The sequence below is a fragment of the Anolis carolinensis genome, unplaced genomic scaffold (assembly GCF_035594765.1).
Source record: "Anolis carolinensis isolate JA03-04 unplaced genomic scaffold, rAnoCar3.1.pri scaffold_7, whole genome shotgun sequence".
Classification (NCBI taxonomy): Eukaryota; Metazoa; Chordata; class Lepidosauria; order Squamata; family Dactyloidae; genus Anolis; species Anolis carolinensis.
The window spans coordinates 21,952,823-21,975,362 of record NW_026943818.1 but is presented as its reverse complement, the minus strand read 5'-3'; the positions used below and the strand labels follow the sequence as shown (position 1 = coordinate 21,975,362).

General features: G+C 37.7%; 1 protein-coding gene across 1 annotated transcript in view; it reads left to right on the top strand.

The window, feature by feature from the left end:
• Window positions 1–22,540, top strand: part of supt6h (SPT6 homolog, histone chaperone and transcription elongation factor) — a 65,603-nt gene that overhangs the window by 20,571 nt on the left and 22,492 nt on the right. Inside the window, exons 16-29 of the mRNA XM_062959011.1 lie at window positions 925–1,079; window positions 1,166–1,361; window positions 4,888–5,027; window positions 5,117–5,234; window positions 8,631–8,707; window positions 9,010–9,145; window positions 10,988–11,125; window positions 11,226–11,393; window positions 12,488–12,615; window positions 14,157–14,364; window positions 14,459–14,606; window positions 14,726–14,868; window positions 16,202–16,342; window positions 19,493–19,688. Coding sequence (XP_062815081.1) covers window positions 925–1,079; window positions 1,166–1,361; window positions 4,888–5,027; window positions 5,117–5,234; window positions 8,631–8,707; window positions 9,010–9,145; window positions 10,988–11,125; window positions 11,226–11,393; window positions 12,488–12,615; window positions 14,157–14,364; window positions 14,459–14,606; window positions 14,726–14,868; window positions 16,202–16,342; window positions 19,493–19,688 — 2,092 coding nt within the window. The remainder of the gene's footprint in view (window positions 1–924; window positions 1,080–1,165; window positions 1,362–4,887; window positions 5,028–5,116; window positions 5,235–8,630; window positions 8,708–9,009; window positions 9,146–10,987; window positions 11,126–11,225; window positions 11,394–12,487; window positions 12,616–14,156; window positions 14,365–14,458; window positions 14,607–14,725; window positions 14,869–16,201; window positions 16,343–19,492; window positions 19,689–22,540) is intronic.

The window sequence follows — 22,540 nt, the reverse complement described above, 5'->3', positions numbered from 1 at the left end:
AATAATAATAATAGAGTAAAATACATGTAATAATAATAAATACAGGAAAATAATACATGTACTAATAAATAGAGTAATAAATGCAATAATAATAAGATCAGAGTGAAATAATAATTGTATTAATAATAATAAAAATAGAGTAAAATAAATGTAATACAGTAGAGTCTCACTTATCCAACATAAACGGGCTGGCAGAATGTTGGATAAGTGAATATGTTGGATAATAAGGAGAGATTCAGGAAAAGACTATTAAACATCAAATTAGGTTATTATTATACAAATTAAGCACCAAAACATCATGTTATACATCAAATTTGACAGAAAAAGTAGTTCAATACTCAGTAATGTTATGTTGTAATTACTGTATTTACGAATTTAGCACCAAAATATCATGATATATTGAAAACATTGACGACAAAAATGCGTTGGATAATCCAGAACGTTGGATAAGCGAGTGTTGGATAAGTGAGACTCTACTGTAGTAGCAACAATAATAGAGAAAAATAATAAATGTAATAATACCAATAATAATAGAGAAAAATAATAAAAGTACCATCTATTCTCAAGTATAAACTGACCCAAATATAAGCCAGCCAGGACCCACACCCGAGTATAAGCTGAGGGGGGCTTTTTTAGTCTTTAAAAAAGGGCTGAAAAACTAGGCTTATACTCGAGTATATACAGTATGTGTTTTATTGTAAGCCGCCCTGAGTCCACTACTGGGTGAGAAGGGTGGGATATAAATATGGCAATAAATAAATAAATAAATATTTGGGTCGGCTTATACTCGAGTATATACAATGGAGTAATACTTTCCCTCTTTGCCGCCCATAACAACGCAGTCTGTTCTGCAGATTTTCTTAATGTTTAGGAGTGAAACACCTTACACGACATAACGCTGTTGCCGTCTTCTCCCGACGCTAGGATATCGATGAGGCCCATTACGCTTATTCCTTCAAGTACTTGAAGAACAAGCCGGTCAAGGAGCTGCGGGATGACCAGTTCCTGAAGATCTGCTTGGCCAAAGACGAGGGCCTCCTTGCCATTGACATCTGCATCGACATGAAGGGCGTTGAAGGGTTTGTTGTTCTTAATTCTTTTGTCAGTTTTGTCATTCACTGTTGTTCTGCCACGATGTGGGCCTCACTTTCCCCTCCTTTTCCAGCTACGGCAGTGACCAGACCTACTTCGAGGAGATCAAGCAGTTCTACTACCGGGACGAGTTCAGCCACCAGGTCCAGGAGTGGAACCGGCAGCGGACGTTGGCCATTGAACGGGCCCTGAACCAGTTCCTCTACCCGCAGATGGCCAAGGAGCTCAAGAATAAGCTGCTGGTGGAGGCCAAGGACTTCGTCATCAAGGTCCGTGTCCACCTTGGGCCTTGACTGGGCCTAGGCCACCCTCTCCCAGGTTGGGTTGTTTTCAGAATGCGTCAGGAGATGCCTCCAAGTAACATTGTGCCTAATATCAAGCGATGTAGGGTTCTACAACTGCTATGGCTCCATTTTAGATTTACCCCATGGCCTGAGGAAATTTGTTTTGAATTCATTATAATATATTATTATATCTATATATATAAAAAAGTGATGGCATCAGGGCAGCGGACAAAACAACAAAACTACAGGCCCCCCAACCTCGAAATTTGACAATACAACCCATCATCCATGGCTCTAGGTTGATACAACAAAAAGAAAAGAAAAATAAAGTCCTAATTAGAGGGAAAGGAATAATTGTTTTTATCCAATTGCTGCCAGTTAGAGGGCTAAGCTCCACCCACTTGGTCTCCTAGCACCCTACTCAGTCAGGCACAGTTAGGCCTCAGGCCTCTTCCACACTGCCTATAAGATACAGATTATCTGATTTTAACTGGATTATATGGCAGTATAGACTCAAGGCCATTCCACACAGCTATATTACCCATTTAGAATCTTATATTATCTGCTTTGAACGGAATTATCTTGAGTCCACACTGCCAGATAATTCACTTCAGTGTGCATTTTATACAGCTGTGTAGAAGGGGCAGTTCTAGGCAGATAATATAAGATTACAAATATAGAGTCTCACTAATCCAACATAAACAGTGTCCTCTATCCTCACCACTTTCACAGTACACAAACAACCAAATGCATACTAAACATAAAGACAACCATACAACAGACATTCAATACCACCACTACCTCAACAAGTTCTCACCAACACCACCAGACGATGCCACAGCAACGCGTGGCCGGGCACAGCTAGTTATATTATTTATTTATTTATTTATTTATTTGCGACATTTATATACTGCCCTTCTCACCCCGAAGGGGACTCAGGGCGGTTTACAAGTATATATACATACAATATATTATATTATACAACTATATCACAATATTATTAGTAATATTGCATGTAATATAAATATACAATTATAGTAGTGAATTATAATTATTATTACATTGTATTACATCATAATATTATTATTAATATTACATGTGTATACAATGTATTATAATATTAGTATAGTATATTATTATTATATATCATTATATCATTAAATTGATACAGGAGACATGGTGGAAAGATGTCTTCCTGGCCCCGCCTTCTTCATTCTGCTCCAGAATGGCAGTTAGACCTTGGAGGGGGGGGAGTGCTCCCATCTGGTGGTAAAGGAGACATGGGGGAAAATATTTCAATTTATTATTATTTTTTGTAAAATTACAGTTAAGATATAATAATGTTTACATATATACACACACACACACACACACACGCTAGCTGTGCCCGGCCACGCGTTGCTGTGGCATTGTCTGGTGGTGTTGGTGAGAAATTGTTGAGGTAGTGATGGTATTGAATGTCTGTTGTATGGTAGTCTTTATGTTTAGTATGCACACTGAAGTGGATTATATGGCAGTGTGGAGTCAAGATAATCCAGTTCAAAGCAGATAATATAAGATTCTAAATGGGTTATATAGCTGTTTGGAAGGGCCTTGAGTCTACACTGCCATATAATCCAGTTAAAATCTGATAATCTGTGGAAGAGGCCTAAGTGAGACCTAACTGTGCCTGTCCCCTGGGCTGAGTAGGTTGCTAGGAGACCAAGCGGGTAGAGCTTAGCCTTCAAACTGGCAGCAATTGGATAAAAACTATTATTCCTCTCCCTGTAATTAGGACTTTATTTTTCTTTTCTTTTTGTTGTATCAACCTAGAGACGTGGATGATGGGTTGTGTTGTCAAATTTCGAGGTTGGGGGGCCTGTAGTTTTGTTGTTTTGTCCGCTGCCCTGATGCCATCACTCTTATATATATACAGTAGAGTCTCACTTATCCAACACTTGCTTGGCCAACGTTCTGGATTATCTAACGCATTTTTGTAAACAATGTTTTCAATTTATTGTGATATTTTGGTGCTAAATTTGTAAATACAGTAATTACTACATAGAATTACTGCGTATTGAACTACTTTTTCTGTCAGATTTGTTGTATAACATGATGTTTTGGTGCTTAATTTGTAAAATCATAACCTAATTTGATTTTTGATAGGCTTTTCCTTAATCCCTCCTTATTATCCAACATATTTGCTTATCCACCATTCTTCTGGCCCATTTATGTAGGATAAGTGAGACTCTAGTGTATGAATTTAGCACCAAAATATCATGATATATTGAAAACATTGACTACAAAAATGGCTTGGATTATCCAGAGGCTTGGATAAGTGAGTCTTGGATAAGTGAGACTCTACTATATTATAATGTTATATTATTATATGATAATTGTACATTATTATAAAATGATAATATAATATTATCATATAGTAATAAAATATAATGATATTATATTAATGTTGATGGCCGACAGGTTGCTCTAGCGTGGGCTGATCCATGAGGTCACAAAGAGTCGGAAACAACTGGACAAATAAACAACAACAAATTATATAATTATTATATTACTATTATTATACATTAAAATAAGTTAATAAGCAATTACGATTATGTTTAAACCTCCCAATCCACTCAATTTAATAAATATTATATAGTTACAAGTTTACATTTAATAACATACTGCAAACTCATAAATCCCACAAATGATGAAACCTCAAGAAAAATTATTGGTACATGTCGTCCAGTAAATCCCTAATTTTTCTCTCAAAATGATAATAATATTTTTCATTTATTTGACCAATCGTATGACCATTTCAAAATACAACATAAATAAAAATAAGGCAAAAAGGAGGAGAGGACGGCAGCTGACCTTCTGTTTACAGTCAAAATCTTATTTTCCTGATTCTTCTTTCAGGAAATGCTCTCTCAAAATAGACACATATTTATTTATTTATTACAATATTTATATCCCGCCCTACTCACCCAACAGGGGACTCAGGGTGGCTTACAATAAAACGCATATATAAAAATTATACAGTGCAATATAAATCAGTTAAAAAATTATTAACTTACATCAGTATTCATAAAACACATTATAAAATACAGGTAGACTGTATATTCCTCCTTTGTTTCTCCCCCCAACATCTATCCTTTAGACCCCTGTTCCCCATGGTTTTATTCTTATCTCTTCTTACCCCGAGTTTTAACTTTGTGTCCATGCGTTATGTTATGCTACGTTTTGCTTTGATTTTGTTCTGTACTGTGTAGTGGTATTCTTGTATTGTTTAATTGTATTTTGATATGTTGTTTTTATATTTTGTTTATTGTATTGTCTTGGGCATGGCCCCATGTGAGCCGCCCCGAGTCCCCGTTGGGGAGATGGTGGCGGGGTATAAATAAAGTTTTATTATTATTATTATTATTATTATTATTATAGACGTGTTCAGTTAAATATATATATATATATATTCCTTCTCTGCCCTCCCAGGATAATGCCCTTTGGGGTTATCTGTTCTCTCCTCAAACAGGCTTGCAACAGGAAGCTCAATAACTGGCTCAAGGTGGCTCCTTACCGTCCGGACCAGCAGGTCGAAGAGGATGACGACTTCATGGACGAGAACCAGGGGAAGGGCATCCGAGTGCTGGGCATTGCCTTCTCCTCGGCCAGGTAGGCCAAAGGGGACCGCTCTGGCCACGCCACCTTTCGGAGCATCTCTTGGCACTCCTCTTCTGACCGATTTGTCCGTCTGTTGGCAGGGACCACCCTGTCTTTTGCGCCCTGGTCAACGGGGAAGGAGAAGTGACCGACTTCCTCCGCCTGCCGCACTTCACCAAGCGCCGGAACGCCTGGCGGGAGGACGACCGGGAGAAGAAGGTGAAAAAATGGAATTGGGAGTCTGTACCCAATTCTTTCCTCCCCATTTAATAATAATAATAATAATAACTTTATTTTTATACCCCGCCTCCATCTCCCCGAAGGGGACTCAGGGCGGCTTACATGGGGCCAAGCCCGAATAAAAACAGTAGCAGTATAAAACACAGCAATAGACAACAACTTGCACAATAAAAAAAATAAAAAATAAAAATAAAACATTAGCCAATAAAAAACAAGAACTAATAAAAACATGGATTAAAACTGAGAGATTGTAAAAGTAGACTGGGTAAAGTGCACCATATAAATATTGTAGACACAAGGTGACTGATAAAGTGCTGCAAATTCTGGAAGCGCAAATTGGGATGGGAATAGACCCTGTGTCTATATCGAGTTGACAAAGGTAAAAGGTGCAAACCGGTACAAGAATGGTCACAGATACAGATTGCTTCTGGATGAGCAATCTTTATCTAAAGGCTTGAGTAAAGAGCCAGGTTTTCAAGCTCTTTCTGAATGCTACCAGGGTGGGGGCTTGCCTGATTTCCCTGGGGAGCGAGTTCCAGAGCCGGGGGGCCACCACGGAGAAGGCCCTCTCTCTCGTCCCCACCAACCGTGCTTGTGACGGAGGTGGGAGCGAGAGGAGGGCCTCCCCCGACGAACGAAGAGATCGTGCAGGTTCGTAGGGGGAGAGGCGATCACTAATTTAATTCCCGTTGACCCTCTTAGGACTTCTCCAAGCGGGTGCTGATTTACAGCAATCCTGTGGTGACCCTGCCATGAGCAAACTTGCCCAAAGAGCAGAGATTCGAACCCTGAACCCAATAGATCAGGGGTCCTCAAACTTTTTAAGCAGGGGGCCGGTCCACAATCCTTCAGACTGTTGAGGGGCCAAATTATTATTTGAAAAAGAAATACGAACAAATCCCTATGTACACTGCACATGTCTTATTTGTAGTGCAAAACAACAACAACAATGAAAGAACAATAAAATATTTTAAAATGAAAACAATTTTAACCAACATAAACCTATCAGGCCAATGAGATAGTCAAGTTAATTAGGATTGTTGTTGTTGTTGTTGTTGTGTGCCTTCAAGTCAAGTGGGCAAGCCTAAGTCTAAAATTATTTATTTATTCATTTACTACATTTATTTACTACATTTATATCCCACCCTTCTCACCCCGAAGGGAACTCAGAGCAGCTGTATGTACATACAATATATTATTAGCATAGCACAATATTAGCATTATATATTACTATATTGAACTATACCAGTATACTGTAATATTATATGTAATATATAACATGTAATTAATATTATTATATGGTATTATTATTAGTATTACATTGTATAACATAATATTATCAATATCATATGTATATATAATATATTATTAAAACTGATATAAAAATATTATATTATAAATGAGGGCAGGGGCCAGGTAAATGACCTTGGAGGGCCGCATCCGGCCCCCGGGCCTTAGTTTGGGGACCCCTGATATAGATCATGACACCCCAGATATGGCGGCCCTCTCATAGGGGTTTCCTATCAAGGGGAGCTTTGCCAAGGCCTTTCCTTGAGGCTGAGAAAGTATGACTCATTTATTAATTTACTATGTATTTATTTATTTATTACAACATTTGTATCCCGCCATTCTTATCTAAAAGGGGACTCAGGGCGGCTTACAATAAAACACACATATATCAAAATACAATACAAAAACAACAACTCTTTATAGATTAGAAATAAAAATAGATACCAATAAAATTACATTAATTCAGGCATCGGTAAGTTAAATGTTTTTGAATATTTACATCAAGCTCAAATTTAAGATAAGACTGTCCAACTCTGATCAAATCATTCTCATTTTCTTCAATGTAAATGTGCTTATGTATCCTTTTAATAATAATAGAGTAATATAATACATGTAATAATAATAGTAATAATAAATACAGGAAAATAATAATAGTAATAATAAATAGAGTAAAATAATAAATGCAATAATAATAATAATAATAATAATAAGTAAAATCAATGTAATAGTAGCAACAATAAAAGAGAAAAATAATAAATGTACCATATGTTCTCGAGCATAAGCCGACTCAAATATAAGCCAACCAGGACCCTCACCCGAGTATAAGCCGAGGGGTTTTTTTTTTCAGTCTTAAAAAGAGGGCTGCAAAACTAGGCTTCTACTCAAGTATACAGTATTATTATTATATAATAGAGTAAAATAATACATGTAATAATAATAATAGTAATAAATACAGGAAAATAATACAATAATAGAGTAAAATAAATGCAATAATAATAATAATGAGATCAGAGTGAACTAATAAATGTATTAATAATAAAAATAAAAATAGAGTAAAATAAATGTAATAGTAGCAACAATAATAGAGAAAAATAATAAATGTAATAACACCAATAATAATAGAGAAAAATAATAAATGTACCATGTATTCCCGAGTATACGCTGACAAATATAAGCCAACCAGGACCCTCACCCGAGTGTAAGTCGAGGGGGGCTTTTTCAGTCTTAAAAAAAGGTCTGAAAAACTAGGCTTATCTATATATATATAAAAGGGTAATGAAATTTCGGCCTAGGACAAAACAACAAATCTACACATCCCAGAAATACTAAACTTGGCAGCACAACCCCTCATCCATGCCTCTACGTTCATACAACAAAAAGAAAAGAAAAATGAAGTCCTAATTAGAGGGAGAGGAATAATTGTTTTTATCCAATTGCTGCCAGTTAAAAGGCTAAGCTCTGCCCACTTGGTCTCCTAGCAACCCACTCAGCCCAGGGGACAGGCAGAGTTAGGCCTCACTTAGGCCTCTTCCACACTGCCTATAAAATACAGATTATCTGTTTTGAACTGGATTATATGGCAGTGTAGACTCAAGGCCCTTCCACACAGCTATATAACCCATTTATAATGGACTTAATGTCAGGAGAAAACCTTTACCCTTTACCTTAACTACCACCAATTCCTCAATACTTTTATTTCCCATACCATCAGACTTTGCCACAGCAACGCGTGGCCGGGCACAGCTAGTACTCAGGTATATACAGTATATAATTAATATTATTACATTGTATTATTATAAGTATTATATTGTAATACATTATAATCTTATCAATATTATATGTATATACAATATATTATATTATTATATATTATTATAAATTAAGTTGTATATTAATTTGACCCAGATAATCAAATCCCAATCAAGTCATAGCCTTTATCTCAAAGCTTGGTGCCAAGAGAATGGTGGCCCAGGAAAGATTGGCCCCTATTCCTTTGGCCTCTATTGTTTCTGGAGGGAATCCTTCGTGCATCTTCTCCTCCTTGTTGGATTTGGGTCTCTGATGTTCATTGCTTCTGCTGCTTAGGCTCAGGATATTGAGACGCTGAAGAAGTTCCTGCTCAGCAAGAAGCCCCACGTGGTCACCATCGCCGGAGAGAACAGGTTTGTTGTTCTCTATTTACTGTTCCGATTTTGGAGTTTTTTGTGTTCATTTTCATGCTTTCCTCCTTTCTGTCAAACTTGTCCACATGCTTGTGGATTTCAGTGGCTTCTCTGCGTAGTCTGACATATGGTAGTTGTTAGAGTGGTCCAGCATTTCTGTGTTCTCAAATGACAAGACTCGGCAGCATCTGGTTGCTCCAGAACTCCTGCATGTTTGTGCTTTCTGTTGGCTTGGGGAGAAATGAATCTAAAAAAGGCCACTCGGTTTCTGAGATCTCAATTTCTTCCTCTTCTTCTTTCAGAGATGCCCAGATGCTGATGGAGGATGTGAAGCGCATCGCCCACGAACTGGAGCAAGGGCAGCAGCTCTCCTCCATCGGGGTGGAGCTGGTGGACAACGAACTGGCCACGCTCTACATGAACAGCAAGAAGTCCGAGGTGGGCCCCAAACCCCCTTTAACCACATAAAGAATATGGTTGTTGCTCTTGGTGTTGATGCTGGTCAACACCAAGAATGTTGCTCTCTGTGAATCTTGCTCATTCACTCACTGTGTTTTGCTTTCTCATCCTGCTTCCAAACTGTTGACTGTCTGGCCATGTTCCAGAAGCATTCTCTCCTGACGTTTCTCCCACATCTATAGCAGGCATCCTCACAGCTTGTGAGGTCTGTTGGAAACTAAGTAATGTTCATATACCTGTGGAATATCCAGGTTGGGAGAAAGAATTCTTGTCTGCTGGAGACACGTGTGAATGTTGGAAATGGCCAGCATATTTAGCATTGAATAGCCTTGCAGCCTTAAAGCCTGGCTGCTTTCTGCCTGGGGGAATCCTTTGTTGGGAGGCTTTGATTGTTTCCTGTCTGGAATTCCCCCAGGCATGAATAATAATAAATGTAAATCTAATGTGTAAGTTGCTCCGAGTCCCCTTCAGGGTGAGAAGGGTGGGATATAATTATATTATTACTAATAATATTGCAATATATTGATATAGTGCAATGTGGTGGTTTAGTGCCATTATTGTGCTATACTAATAATATAATATTACAGTAGAGTCTCACTTATCCAACACTCGCTTATCCAACATTCTGGATTATCCAACGAATTTTTGTAGTCAATGTTTTCAATATATCGTGATATTTTGGTGCTAAAGTTGTAAATACAGTAATTACAACATAACATTACTGCGTATTGAACTACTTTTTCTGTCAAATTTGTTGTATAACATGATGTTTTGGTGCTTAATTTGTAAAATCATAACCTAATTTGATGTTTAATAGGCTTTTCCTTAATCCCTCCTTATTATCCAAGATATTCGCTTATCCAAGCTTCTGCTGGCCCGTTTAGCTTGGATAAGTGAGACTCTACTGTATATGGTACATTTATTTTTTTCTCTATTGTTATTGGTGTTATTACATTTATTATTTTTCTCTATTATTGTTGCTACTATTACATTTATTTTACTCTTTTTATTATTATTATTAATACATTTATTATTTCACTCTGATCTTATTACAGTAGAGTCTCACTTATCCAACATAAACGGGCCGGCAGAATGTTGGATAAGCGAATATGTGGATAATAAGGAGGCATTAAGGAAAAGCCTATTAAACATCAAATTAGGTTATGATTTTACAAATTAAGCACCAAAACATCATGTTAGACAACAAATTTGGCAGAAAAAAAGTAGTTCAATACGCAGTAATGCTATGTAGTAATTACTGTATTTATGAATTTAGCACCAAATTATCACGATATATTGAAAACATTGACTACAAAAATGCATTGGATAATCCAGAACGTTGGATAAGCGAGTGTTGGATAAATGAGTCTCTACTGTATTATTATTGCATTTTCAGGTGTTCATATACCTGTGCAATATCCAGGTTGGGAGAAAGAATTCTTGTCTGCTGGAGACACGTGTGAATGTTGTAAATGGCCAGCATATTTAGCATTGAATAGCCTTGCAGCTTTAAAGCCTGGCTGCTTTCTGCCTGGGGGAATCCTTTGTTGGGAGGCTTTGATTGTTTCCTGTCTGGAATCCCCCCAGGCATGAAGCAGCCAGGCTGTGAAGCTGCAAGGCCATTCAATGCCTAGTCTCTAATAAACCTCACAACCTCTGAGGATGCCTGCCATAGATGTGGGCGAAACGTCAGGAGAGAATGCTCCAGCAATATGCCATACAGCCCAGAAAACTCAAAGCAACCCAGCTTGGGACTGTCTTGACATTTTGGGATGTTTTCCCTCTGCTCCTTTCATGGTTTCCTTCGTCTTTCTCTTACAGACCGAATTCCGGGATTATCCTCCGGTCCTGCGCCAGGCCGTGTCCCTCGCCCGCCGCATCCAGGACCCCTTAATTGAGTTTGCCCAGGTCTGCAGTTCGGACGAGGACATCCTCTGCCTCAAGCTCCACCCCTTGCAGGTATAAGCTCCGCCTCCCTTCTGGCTTGGAACTGCTCCTTCTCTTTCATGGCCTTGCCTACCTTCAAGGGCGTTGTTGTTGTTGTTTCCCTCCTCGGCAGGAGCACGTGGTGAAGGAAGACCTCTTGAACGCCTTGTACTGCGAGTTCATCAACCGGGTCAACGAGGTCGGGGTGGACGTCAACAGGGCCATCGCCCACCCGCACAGCCAGGCCTTGCTGCAGTATGTCTGCGGACTGGGGCCCCGCAAGGGCACCCACCTCCTTAAGGTAGCCCCCGCTTCCTGTTATTTGGAAAGGCCGTTTGGGAATTACTGTATATACTCTAGTATAAGCCTAGTTTTTCAGCCCTTTTTTTAAGGCTGAAAAAGCCCCCCTTGGCTTATACTCGGGTGAAGATCCTGGTTGGCTTATATTTGGGTCAGTTTATGCTCGAGAATATATGGTACTTTTTTATTTTTCTCTATTATTATTGGTATTATTACCTTTATTATTTTTCTCTATTATTGTTGCTACTATTACATTTATTTTACTCTATTTTTATTATTATTAATAATACATTTATTATTTCACTCTGATCTTATTATTATTACTAGCTGTGCCCGGCCACGCGTTGCTGTGGCAAAATGGTGGTGGTATTGGTTAAAAATTGTTGTGTAATTTTTATTTGATGTTATTTGCATTTTTTAATTAATTTTATTGTAAGTTATATTTTTATTTATTATATTTTATTATTATTTTGTATTATTTTTAGTTATTTTCTGTTATTATAGTATTTTATTGTATTAATTTTTAGTGTTTTTATTATTTTTTATTGGGTTGCTAGGAGACCAAGTGGGAGGAGCTTAGCCTTCTAACTGGCAGCAATTGGATAAAAACAATTATTGCTCTCCCTCTAATTAGGACTTTATTTTCTTTTCTTTTTGTTGTATCAACCTAGAGGCGTGGATGATGGGTTGTGTTGTCAAATTTCGAGGTTGGGGGGGCCTGTAGTTTTGTTGTTTTGTGGGTCGCCGTGATGCCATCACTCTTTTATATATATAGATTGCATCCTCAGAATATTTTAAAGTATTTGACCTGAACCGTAGAAGAGCCATTGCTAGCAGTCTGAATTTTGCCCAGAATGAAATGGGCAGCTATCAAAGCCATTGCAACAAGGGAATTATGGGATCCCGGTGTGAGCCACACTGCCCCAGGCTTCCTTGCATTTATTTGTTATCTAGTCCAGAGGTTCCCAAACTTTAGTCCTATGCTTATTTTGGACCTTAGCACCCAGAAGCCCCAGCCAGCTTGGCCCCAACGGTCAGGAATGTAATAGAGGCTTCTGTTGTTTCCCAAAATACTTACGTTGTTTTCTCTCTTAGATCCTGAAGCAGAATAACACGCGGCTAGAGAACAGGACCCAGTTGGTCACTATGTGCCACATGGGGCCGAAAGTCTTCATCAACTGTGCAGGATTCATCAAGATCGACACGGCTTCTTTGGGAGATAGGTTGGTAGAAAGAATTATCATACCTTTTCCCCCAGTTGCTGGAAGTAGAGTTTCCATAGCATGGAAAGAAAGGCCTTTTGGGACTGCCAGAATCCCCAGATTTAGTAAGGAAGATCCCTCTCTTCCCAAACCCAGCAGGCCCTCATTTTAATCTTTGATTGCCTTTCAAAAGTCAGATCAATACACCTTCTTTCGCACAGGTCCCTTTTTCCCCCATAACAAATTGGCCATTGTAAAGAACTCAGGCAGGGGGGAATCCTTTAAAATCCCACCGCTGCCACCAATTTGTAAAGATCTCAGAAAGGGGGAGAAAACTTTTTAAAAATCCCACCTCTGATACCAATTGCGGAGATGTGGAGATGGAGGTTGTTTTTATTAATTAATAATTATATATTTTATATCCGCTGCCACCAGTTATTAAAGATGTTTTTTATTTTAAACGCTGCCACCAGATGTTAAGGGGATTATCAACTCTTGCCACCACTATTGGAAGATTTAGCCACTGGCTACTTAGAGAAGAGACTTTTAAATCTTGGTTTTTCTTTCTTCTTGTTGTTTATTCTTGATGAATATGTGTATATGACAGAGACTGAGATGCTTGAAGAACAATAACACTTTTATTGAGGCACAAGCTTAATGGTTACAATAACTTCTTTAGAGGCACTTTGACTAACAGTTGCAATAACAAAATGAGGTGATCCAAACTTCCTAAAATGTCACTTCTTTCTCCACTGCTTTAACCTGCAGTCACCCTGTGAATTTCAGTCACAGGCTATCTGTTCCTTATCTGGAAACAGACTACCTTAAAATAAGCCACCAAACTTATTTTCAAACTTGACTCAAAATCAAACATTTGAGCCCCCCTGATCCCTTCACTGAGGATCAGTCTTCCCTGTAATCTCTCCGATTACAGACTACCTTAAAATAAGTCACCAAATTTATTTTAAACTTGACTCAAAATCCAACCTTTGAGCCACCCTGATTCTCCAACTGAGAATCAGCCTTCCCTGTGCTTCAACAGAACACAGACTGTAAAATCAACCTTCCCTGTGGTTCTCTGACCACAGACTGAGTTTCTCTCCAAATTCTGCTCTCTCTTCAGCTAAACGTAGTTGGCTCCGCCTACTTCTCCATGGCAACCACTCATGAGAGCAGAGTAACTGAAATACTGACTCTTTTAAAACACAGTTAAACATGACTTTTAAAACGCAATTAAACATGACATCTGTAAACTAAAATTCATACTTCTTTACAGCCATCCGTCTCCCATCCCTTCGGTCCAGGAATGTTTACACTTTGTCCTTTGACCCAAAGCACTTTATAACTATATTATTGCACCTTAGCTTAGGTGTCCCCTCCATGCCATCCCCTCTACCAGCCTGGTGACCTGATTTTACTGTGTTTGTATTGCAATGTGTTTTAACTGTTTTACTTGTCCTGTATTTTCGGGCTTTTGTCCCGTGTTAGCCGCCCTGAGTCCCTGCCGGGAGATGGTGGCGGGGTAGAAAAATAAAGTTACCTACTTACTTACTTACTTTCAGCACGGACTCCTACATCGAGGTGTTGGACGGGTCGAGGGTCCACCCGGAGACCTACGAATGGGCCCGCAAGATGGCAGTGGACGCCTTGGAGTACGACGAGTCAGCCGAAGACGCCAACCCGGCCGGGGCCTTGGAGGAAATCCTGGAGAACCCCGAGCGCCTCAAGGACCTGGACCTGGACGCCTTTGCGGAGGAGCTGGAGAGACAGGTCTGGCCACGTGGAGCCCCCTGAGAGCCTCTCTCGGCACCCTTCTCCTCCTTCGCTCCTCTCTAACGGCCGCTTCCTCCTTGTTTGCTCGTAGGGCTACGGGGACAAGCACATCACCCTCTACGACATCCGGGCTGAGCTCAGCTGCCGCTACAAAGACCTGCGCAACCTCTACCGCTCCCCCAACGCAGAGGAGGTCTTCAACATGCTGACCAAGGAGACGCCCGAGACCTTCTACATCGGTAGGCCAGAGAGATTGAAGAGACTGAAGCTGGTCTGTGTCAGTGCTGATGTTGTAACAGCTTGGGATCTTGGCAGCTTCCCTTCACAGACCTTTCCCCTTTCCTCTCTCTCTCTCCAGGGAAGCTGATCATCTGCAACGTCACAGGAATCGCCCACCGGCGGCCGCAAGGAGAGAGCTACGACCAGGCCATCCGAAACGACGAGACGGGGTTATGGCAATGTCCCTTCTGCCAGCAGGACAACTTCCCTGAACTCAGCGAGGTGACAGCTTTTGTGTTGTGTTGTATTACTGTATTTACTCGAGTATAAGCCTAGTTTTTCAGCCCTTTTTTTAAGACTGAAAATGCCCCCCTCATTTTATACTTGGGTGAGGGTCCTGCTTTGCTTATATTTGGGTCAGCTTATACTCGAGAATATATGGTACATTTATTATTTTTCTCTATTATTATTGGTATTGGTACATTTATTATTTTTCTCTATTGTTGTTGCTACTACAGTAGTCTCACTTATCCAACATAAACGGGCCGGCAGAACGTTGGATAAGAGAATATGTTGGATAATAAGGAGAGATTAAGGAAAAGCCTATTAAACATCAAAATATGTTATGATTTTACAAAGTAAGCACCAAAACATCATGTTAGACAACAAATTTGACAGAAAAAGTAGTTCATTACACATTAATGCTATGTAGTAATTACTGTATTTACGAATTTAGCACCAAAATATCACAATGTATTGAAAACATTGACTACAAAAAATTGACTGCTAAAAGGCAGACTGTGTTGGATAATCCAGAACGTTGGATAGGCGAATGTTGAATAAGTGAGGCACCTAACTTTACCACAAAAAAACTGGGAAAACATTGACTTCAGTATAAGCTGAGATACCAATAACATTACATTAATTGAGGCATCAGTAGTTTCAATGTTTTTGAATCTTTACATCAAACTGTAATTTAAGATATGACTGATCAACTCGGATTAAATCCTTATTTTTATCTTCTTCAATGTAAATGTACTTATGTATCCTTTTAATAATAATAGAGTGAAATAATAAATGAAATAATAATGATAATAAATGCAGTAAAATAATAAATGTAATAATAGAGTAAAATAATGAATGTATTAATAATAATAAAAATAGAGTAAAATAAATGTAAAAGTAACAATAATAGAGTAAAATAATAAATGTAACAATACCAATAATAATAGAGAAAAATAATAAATATACCATATATAGAGTATGAGCCGACCTGAATATAAGCCCACCAGGACCCTCACCCAAGAATAAGCCGAGGAGGTTTTTTTTTTCCAGTCCTAAAAAGGGCTGAAAAACTAGGCTTATACTCGAGTATATACAGTATTTATATTTTTGATCAACGTGTCAGTAATTAAATCTAGGCTCCGCTTAAGGATTTGTTGTGTTCCTTGTGAACCCGATCCTTGGCTTTTCTCACCTAGATGTCTCCAGAAGTGGTTTGCCACCGCCTTCCCCTGAGGCTGAGAGAATGTGACTTCCCCCAAAATCATCCGGTGCGTTTCCATGGCCTGTGTTTCATCCGCCTTTTTCTTTCTGCTTTGCTTCTTCCCTCCAGGTATGGAACCACTTTGATAGCGGCTCCTGCCCCGGCCAGGCCATCGGGGTCAAGACCCGCCTGGACAACGGAGTCATGGGCTTCATCCCCACCAAATTCCTTAGTGACAAAGTGGTCAAGCGGCCGGAGGAGAGGGTCAAGGTAGGCATCAACATTGGAATATTCCCTCGTCCTGAACACTGGTGTGCATTCCTGTTATCAAATCAGCTGTTATTGGTGGCAAAGGAATGCGGCAGGTGCAGAGTTTAAGTCTTTTTCTTGACTTCTAACTCTGCAAGAGTTCTGTAGTGTTTTTAATTTTGCATTGTTTGGTATTTTATAATTGGGTTTATATGGATTTGTTTGTTCTGTATGCAAAAGACCCATGGTCTAAGTATTCCACCATGGCTCCTGTGTCAATATAATAATACATAATACTCATATTATGCTATACAAATAATATAATAAACTAGCTGTGCCCGGCCACGCGTTGCTGTGGCAAAGTGGTGGTGGTATTGGTTAAAAATTGTTGAGTAATTTTTATTTGACGTTATTTGTATTTTTTAATTAATTTTATTGTAAGTTATCTTTTTATTTATTATATTTTATTATTTTCTTGTATTATTTTTAGTTATTTTCTGTTATAGTATTTTATTGTATTAATTTTTTAAGCGTTTTTTATTATTTTTTAGTGTTTTTTATTATTTTTTATTGGGTTGCTAGGAGACCAAGTTGGAGGAGCTTAGCCTTCTAACTGGCAGCAATTGGATAAAAACAATTATTCCTCTCTCTCTTTTCTTTTTGTTGTATCAACCTAGAACCGTGGATGATGGGTTGTGTGGTCAAATTTCGAGGTTGGGGGGCCTGTAGTTTTGTTGTTTTGTGGGTCGCTGTGATGCCATCACTCTTTTATATATATAGATTGTATATTGTAATTTTATCAATATTTGTATGTATGTATTTTTATCCATTACAATTTTATCTTGTAAATCGCCTAGAGCATCTTGGATGGAGGGCAATTAATAAGTAATTAAATGATGATGATGATGATGATATGCGTAAAATATAGGTAATAATATTATAATGTAATACAGTATAATAATAATACACTATTATAATTGTAATATAACATTACATGACAAACCAATATAATACACATAATAAAAAGAGAACCATACAACAATTTAAAAATAATACAAGTACAGTAGAGTCTCGCTTATCCAACGTAAACGAGCCGGCAGAACGTTGGATAAGCGAATATGTTGGATAATAAGGAGAGATTAAGGAAAAGCCTATTAAACATCAAATTAAGTTATGATTTTACAAATTAAGCACCAAAATATTATGTTAGACAACAAATTTGACAGAAAAAGTAGTTCAATACGTAGTAATGCTATGTAGTCATTACTGTATTTACGAATTTAGCACCAAAATATCACGATGTATTGAAAACATTGACTACAAAAATGCGTTGGATAATCCAGAACATTGGATAAGCGAGTGTTGGATAAGTGAGACTCTACTGTATTATGCTATAGTAATAATATAATATATTGTATATTCATGTAATATAGATAATAATGTTATAATGTAATACAATATAATAATAATGCACTATTATAATTGTAATATAATATTACATGACAAAACAATACAATACACATAATAAAAAGAGAACTATAAAAAGAGAAAATAATAAAAGTAATAAACATAAATACACAAGATTCGCTCCAACAATTTAACGATATCAATTTAACGATATAATAATATGTAATAATATTATACTATACTAATATTATAATATATTGTATATACATGTAATATTAATAATACAGTAGAGTCTCACTTATCCAACACTCGCTTATCCAATGTTCTGGATTATCCAACGCATTTTTGTAGTCAATGTTTTCAATACATCATGATATTTTGGTGTTAAATTCGTAAATACAGTAATTACTACATAGCATTACTGTGTATTGAACTACTTTTCTGTCAAATTTGTTGCATAACATGATGTTTTGGTGCTTAATTTGTAAAATCATAACCTAATTTGATGTTTAATAGGCTTCTCCTTAATCTCTCCTTATTATCCAACATATTTGCTTATCCAATGTTCTGCCGGCCCGTTTATGTTGGATAAGTGAGACTCTACTGTATATGGCAGTGTGGACTCAAGATAATCCAGTTCAAAGCAGATAATATAAGATTATAAATGGGTAATATAGCTGTGTGGAAGAGCCTTGAGTTTACACTACCATATAATCCAGTTCAAATCAGATAAAATATAGATTATTTTATAGGCAGTATGGAAGAGGCCTGATTGGCGCCATTAAATGGCTGAGTGTGTTGCTAGGAGACAAAGTGGGCGGAGCTTAGCCTTCTAACTGGCAGCAATGGGGACTTTATTTTTCTTGTTTTTTTGATGTCCAAATGCAGTGGGGATGACTGTCTTTTGTGGCCAAGTTTCGTTGGTTTTGGGTGTGTAGTTTCGCTGTTTACTTTAAGGCAGAAATGGTCAGAATATTTTTATATATATAGATTGGTTAGTAAGTTAGTGTTATGTGTACAAGATTTATTATGTATCATTATCATTCATTCACTGCACAGTCTTTCTATTAACCATTATATCTTATACTAGCTGTGCCCGGCCACGCGTTGCTGTGGCAAAGTGGTGGTATTGGTTAAAAATTGTTGTGTAATTTTTAATTGATGTTATTTGCAATTTTTTATTAATTTTATTATAAGTTATATTTTTATTTATTATATTTTATTTTCTTGTATTATTTTTAGTTATTTTCTGTTATTATAGTATTTTATGGTATTAATTTTTAGTGTTTTTATTATTTTTTATTGGGTTGCTAGGAGACCAAGTTGGAGGAGCTTAGCCTTCTAACTGGCAGCAATTGGCTAAAAATAATTATCCCTCTCCCTCTAATTAGGACTTTCTTTTTCTTTTCTTTTTGTTGTATCAACCTAGAGGCGTGGATGATGGATTGTGTTGTCAATTTTCGAGGTTGTGGGATGTTTAGTTTTGTTGTTTTGGCGGTTGCCAGGATGCCATCACTCTTTTATATATATAGATGATTTATGTATTATAAATAGCACAACATTAGACAAATTTCCTTTTATTCTTATTTCCGTTAAGAATACCTGAAGCAGAGCCTTCAATAAAGAAATAATAAAACATTTGCCGCTTACCAGAAGAAGGGTTACCGAAACTGGGATAAAACCCGGGAACCAGTTGTAAACGGCATAAACGTCTGTTTCAAGCTCAGTTCTTCATTGATGGCTTTGAACCCTCTTTTTTCTCAGGTGGGGATGATGGTCCACTGCCGCATCATGAAGATCGACATTGAGAAGTTCAGTGCGGACCTGACCTGCCGGACTTCGGACCTGATGGACAAGAGCAACGAGTGGAAGCTGCCCAAAGACACTTACTATGATTTCGATGCCGAAGCCGCCGACCACAAGCAGGAAGAGGAAGTCAAGAGGAAGCAGCAGCGCACCAGTGAGTTTGGTCCAGGGGTCAGTGGGTTTGGGATACAACAGGCATGGGCCAACTTCGGTTCTGGTTCTCTTTTAGACCCATTTGCTGGTTATTTATTGGTTACTTGGGCAGTTTGTGCATTTCCCCAGCATTACGTCTTTTCAAAATACTAGGAGTGAATAGGTATTAAACTATTCTGTCCTGATATCAAAAGAACGTCAGGAAAAATAATCAAGGGAGTGAATAGAACAAAGCAATTCTTGACGCTAGGAGAGAATATGTCTTACTTCATTTTTTAAAAATTTGCAGTGGGAAAGGAAGGCTTTAGAATATTTTTTTTGAGAACATACCGTATATACTCGAGTATAACCCACCGGAATATAAGCTGAGGCACCTATTTTTACCACAAAAAACTGGGAAAACATTGACTCCAGTATAAGCTGAGGGTGGTAAATTTCAGAAATAAAAATAGATACCAATAAAATTACATTAATTGAGGCATCTGTAGGTTAAATGTGTTTGAATATTTACATAAAGCTCTAATTGTCCAACTCTGATTAAATCATTATTCTCATCTTCTTCAATGTTAATGTGCTTATGTATCCTTTTAATAATAATAGAGTAAAATAATACATGTAATAATAATAATAATAATAGAGGAAAATAATACATATAATAATAAATAGAGGAAAATAATAAATGCAATAATAATAATAATAAGATCAGAGTGAAATAATAAATGTACAGTACAGTCTCACTTATCCAACATAAACAGGCCGGCAGAAGCTAGGATAAGCGAATATGTTGGATAATAAGGAGGGATTAAGGAAAAGCCTATTAAACATCAAATTAGGTTTTACAATGGTTTTACAAATTAAGCACCAAAACATCATGTTTTACAACAAATTTGACAGAAAAAGCAGTTCAATGCGCAGTAATGTTATGTTGTAATTACTGTATTTACGAATTTAGCACCAAAATATCATGATATATTGAAAACATTGACTACAAAAATGCCTTGGATAATCCAGAACCTTGGATAAGCGAGTCTTGGATAAGTGAGACTCTTGTGTACTAGAGTATAACCGACCCGAATATAAGCCGAGGCACCTAATTTTACCACAAAAAACTGGGAAAACATTGACTCCAGTATAAGCCGAGATACTAATAAAATTACATTAATTGAGGCATCAGTAGTTTAAATGTTTTTGAATCTTTACATCAAACTGTAATTTAAGATATGTCTCTTCAACTCTGATTAAATCATTATTTTCATCTTCTTCAATGTAAATGTACTTATATATCCTTTTAATAATAATACAGTGAAATAATAAATGTAATAATAATAATATTTTCATCCGAAAATACATCGCACAGTCCTAGACACTTGGGAAGTGTTTGACTTGTGATTTTGTGATAAGAAATCCAGCATATCTATCTTGTTTGCTGTGTCATAATAAAATAATAATAATAATAATAATAATAAATGCAGTAAAATAATAAATGTAATAATAAATAGAATTAAAATAATGAATGTATTAAAAATAATAAAAATAGAGTAAAATAAATGTAAAAGTAACAACAATAATAGAGTAAAATAATAAATCTAATAATAATAATAATAATAGAGTAAAATAATAAATGTAACAATACCAATAATAATAGAGAAAAATAATAAATATACCATATAAGCCAACCTGAATATAAGCCCACCAGGACCCTCACCTGAGTATAAGCCGAGGAGGGGTTTTTTTCAGTCCTAAAAAAGGGCTGAAAAACTAGGCTTATACTCAAGCATATACAGTACTTCAAATCGCTTCTGATGTGTGAGAATTGGCTGTCTATAGCGACGTTGCCCAGGGGACACCCAGATGTGTTACCATCCTGCTGGGAGGCTTCTCTCATGTCCCTGCAAGCTAGAGCTGACAGACAGAAGCTCACCCTAGTCTCACCGATTCAAATCGGCAACCTTCAGGTCAGCAGTCCAGCTGTCAGCCATTGTGTCACCTGGCTTCAGAATAAAAGGAGAGGATAAGTAAATAGAAGGATAGGGGGAGGAAATAGAAGAATAGGAGACAAAATAGAAGGACAGTAGAAGAAATAGAAGGACAAGAGACAAAATAGAAGGACAGGAGATGGAATAAAAGGACAGGAGACGAAAGAGAAGGGCAGGAGGAAGAATTAGAAGGACAGGAGATGGAGTAGAAGAACATGAGACAGAGTAGAAGGAAAGGAGACCAACTAGAAGGACAGGAGACCAACTAGAAGCATAAGATGAGGAATTAGAAGGATAGGAAACAAAATAGAAGAATATGAGGAAGAAATAGAAGGATAGCATGATGAAATATAAGGTTTTGTCTTAAATAGTCTCTTCTTGATTCTAAATCCATATTTTCATTGAGGATGGGAAAGGGAGGTATCAGGACAAGAGCCTTTCCCCAAAGACTCCCCCACTCCCCGGGCCCTTCACATCTCGATAATGGGGAGGGCGGTCTGTGAATGCTCTGAAGCCTGACCGGCTTGTAGAATCATAGAATTATAGAATAGTAGAGTTGGAAGTGACCTCATGGGCCATCCAGTCCAACCCCCTGCTAAGAAGCAGGAAATTGCATTCAAAGCACCCCCGACAGATGGCCATCCAGCCTCTGTTTGAAAGCCTCCAAAGAAGGAGCCTCCACCACAGTCCGGGGCAGAGAGTTCCACTGTCGAACAGCCTTTCTCACAGTGAGGAAGTTCTTCCTGATGTTCAGGTGGAATCTCCTTTCCTGTAGTTTGAAGCCATTGTTCCCTTGTGTCCTAGTCTGCAGGGCAGCAGAAAACAAGCTTGCTCCCTCCTCCCTATGACTTCCCCTCACGTATTTGTACATGGCTAT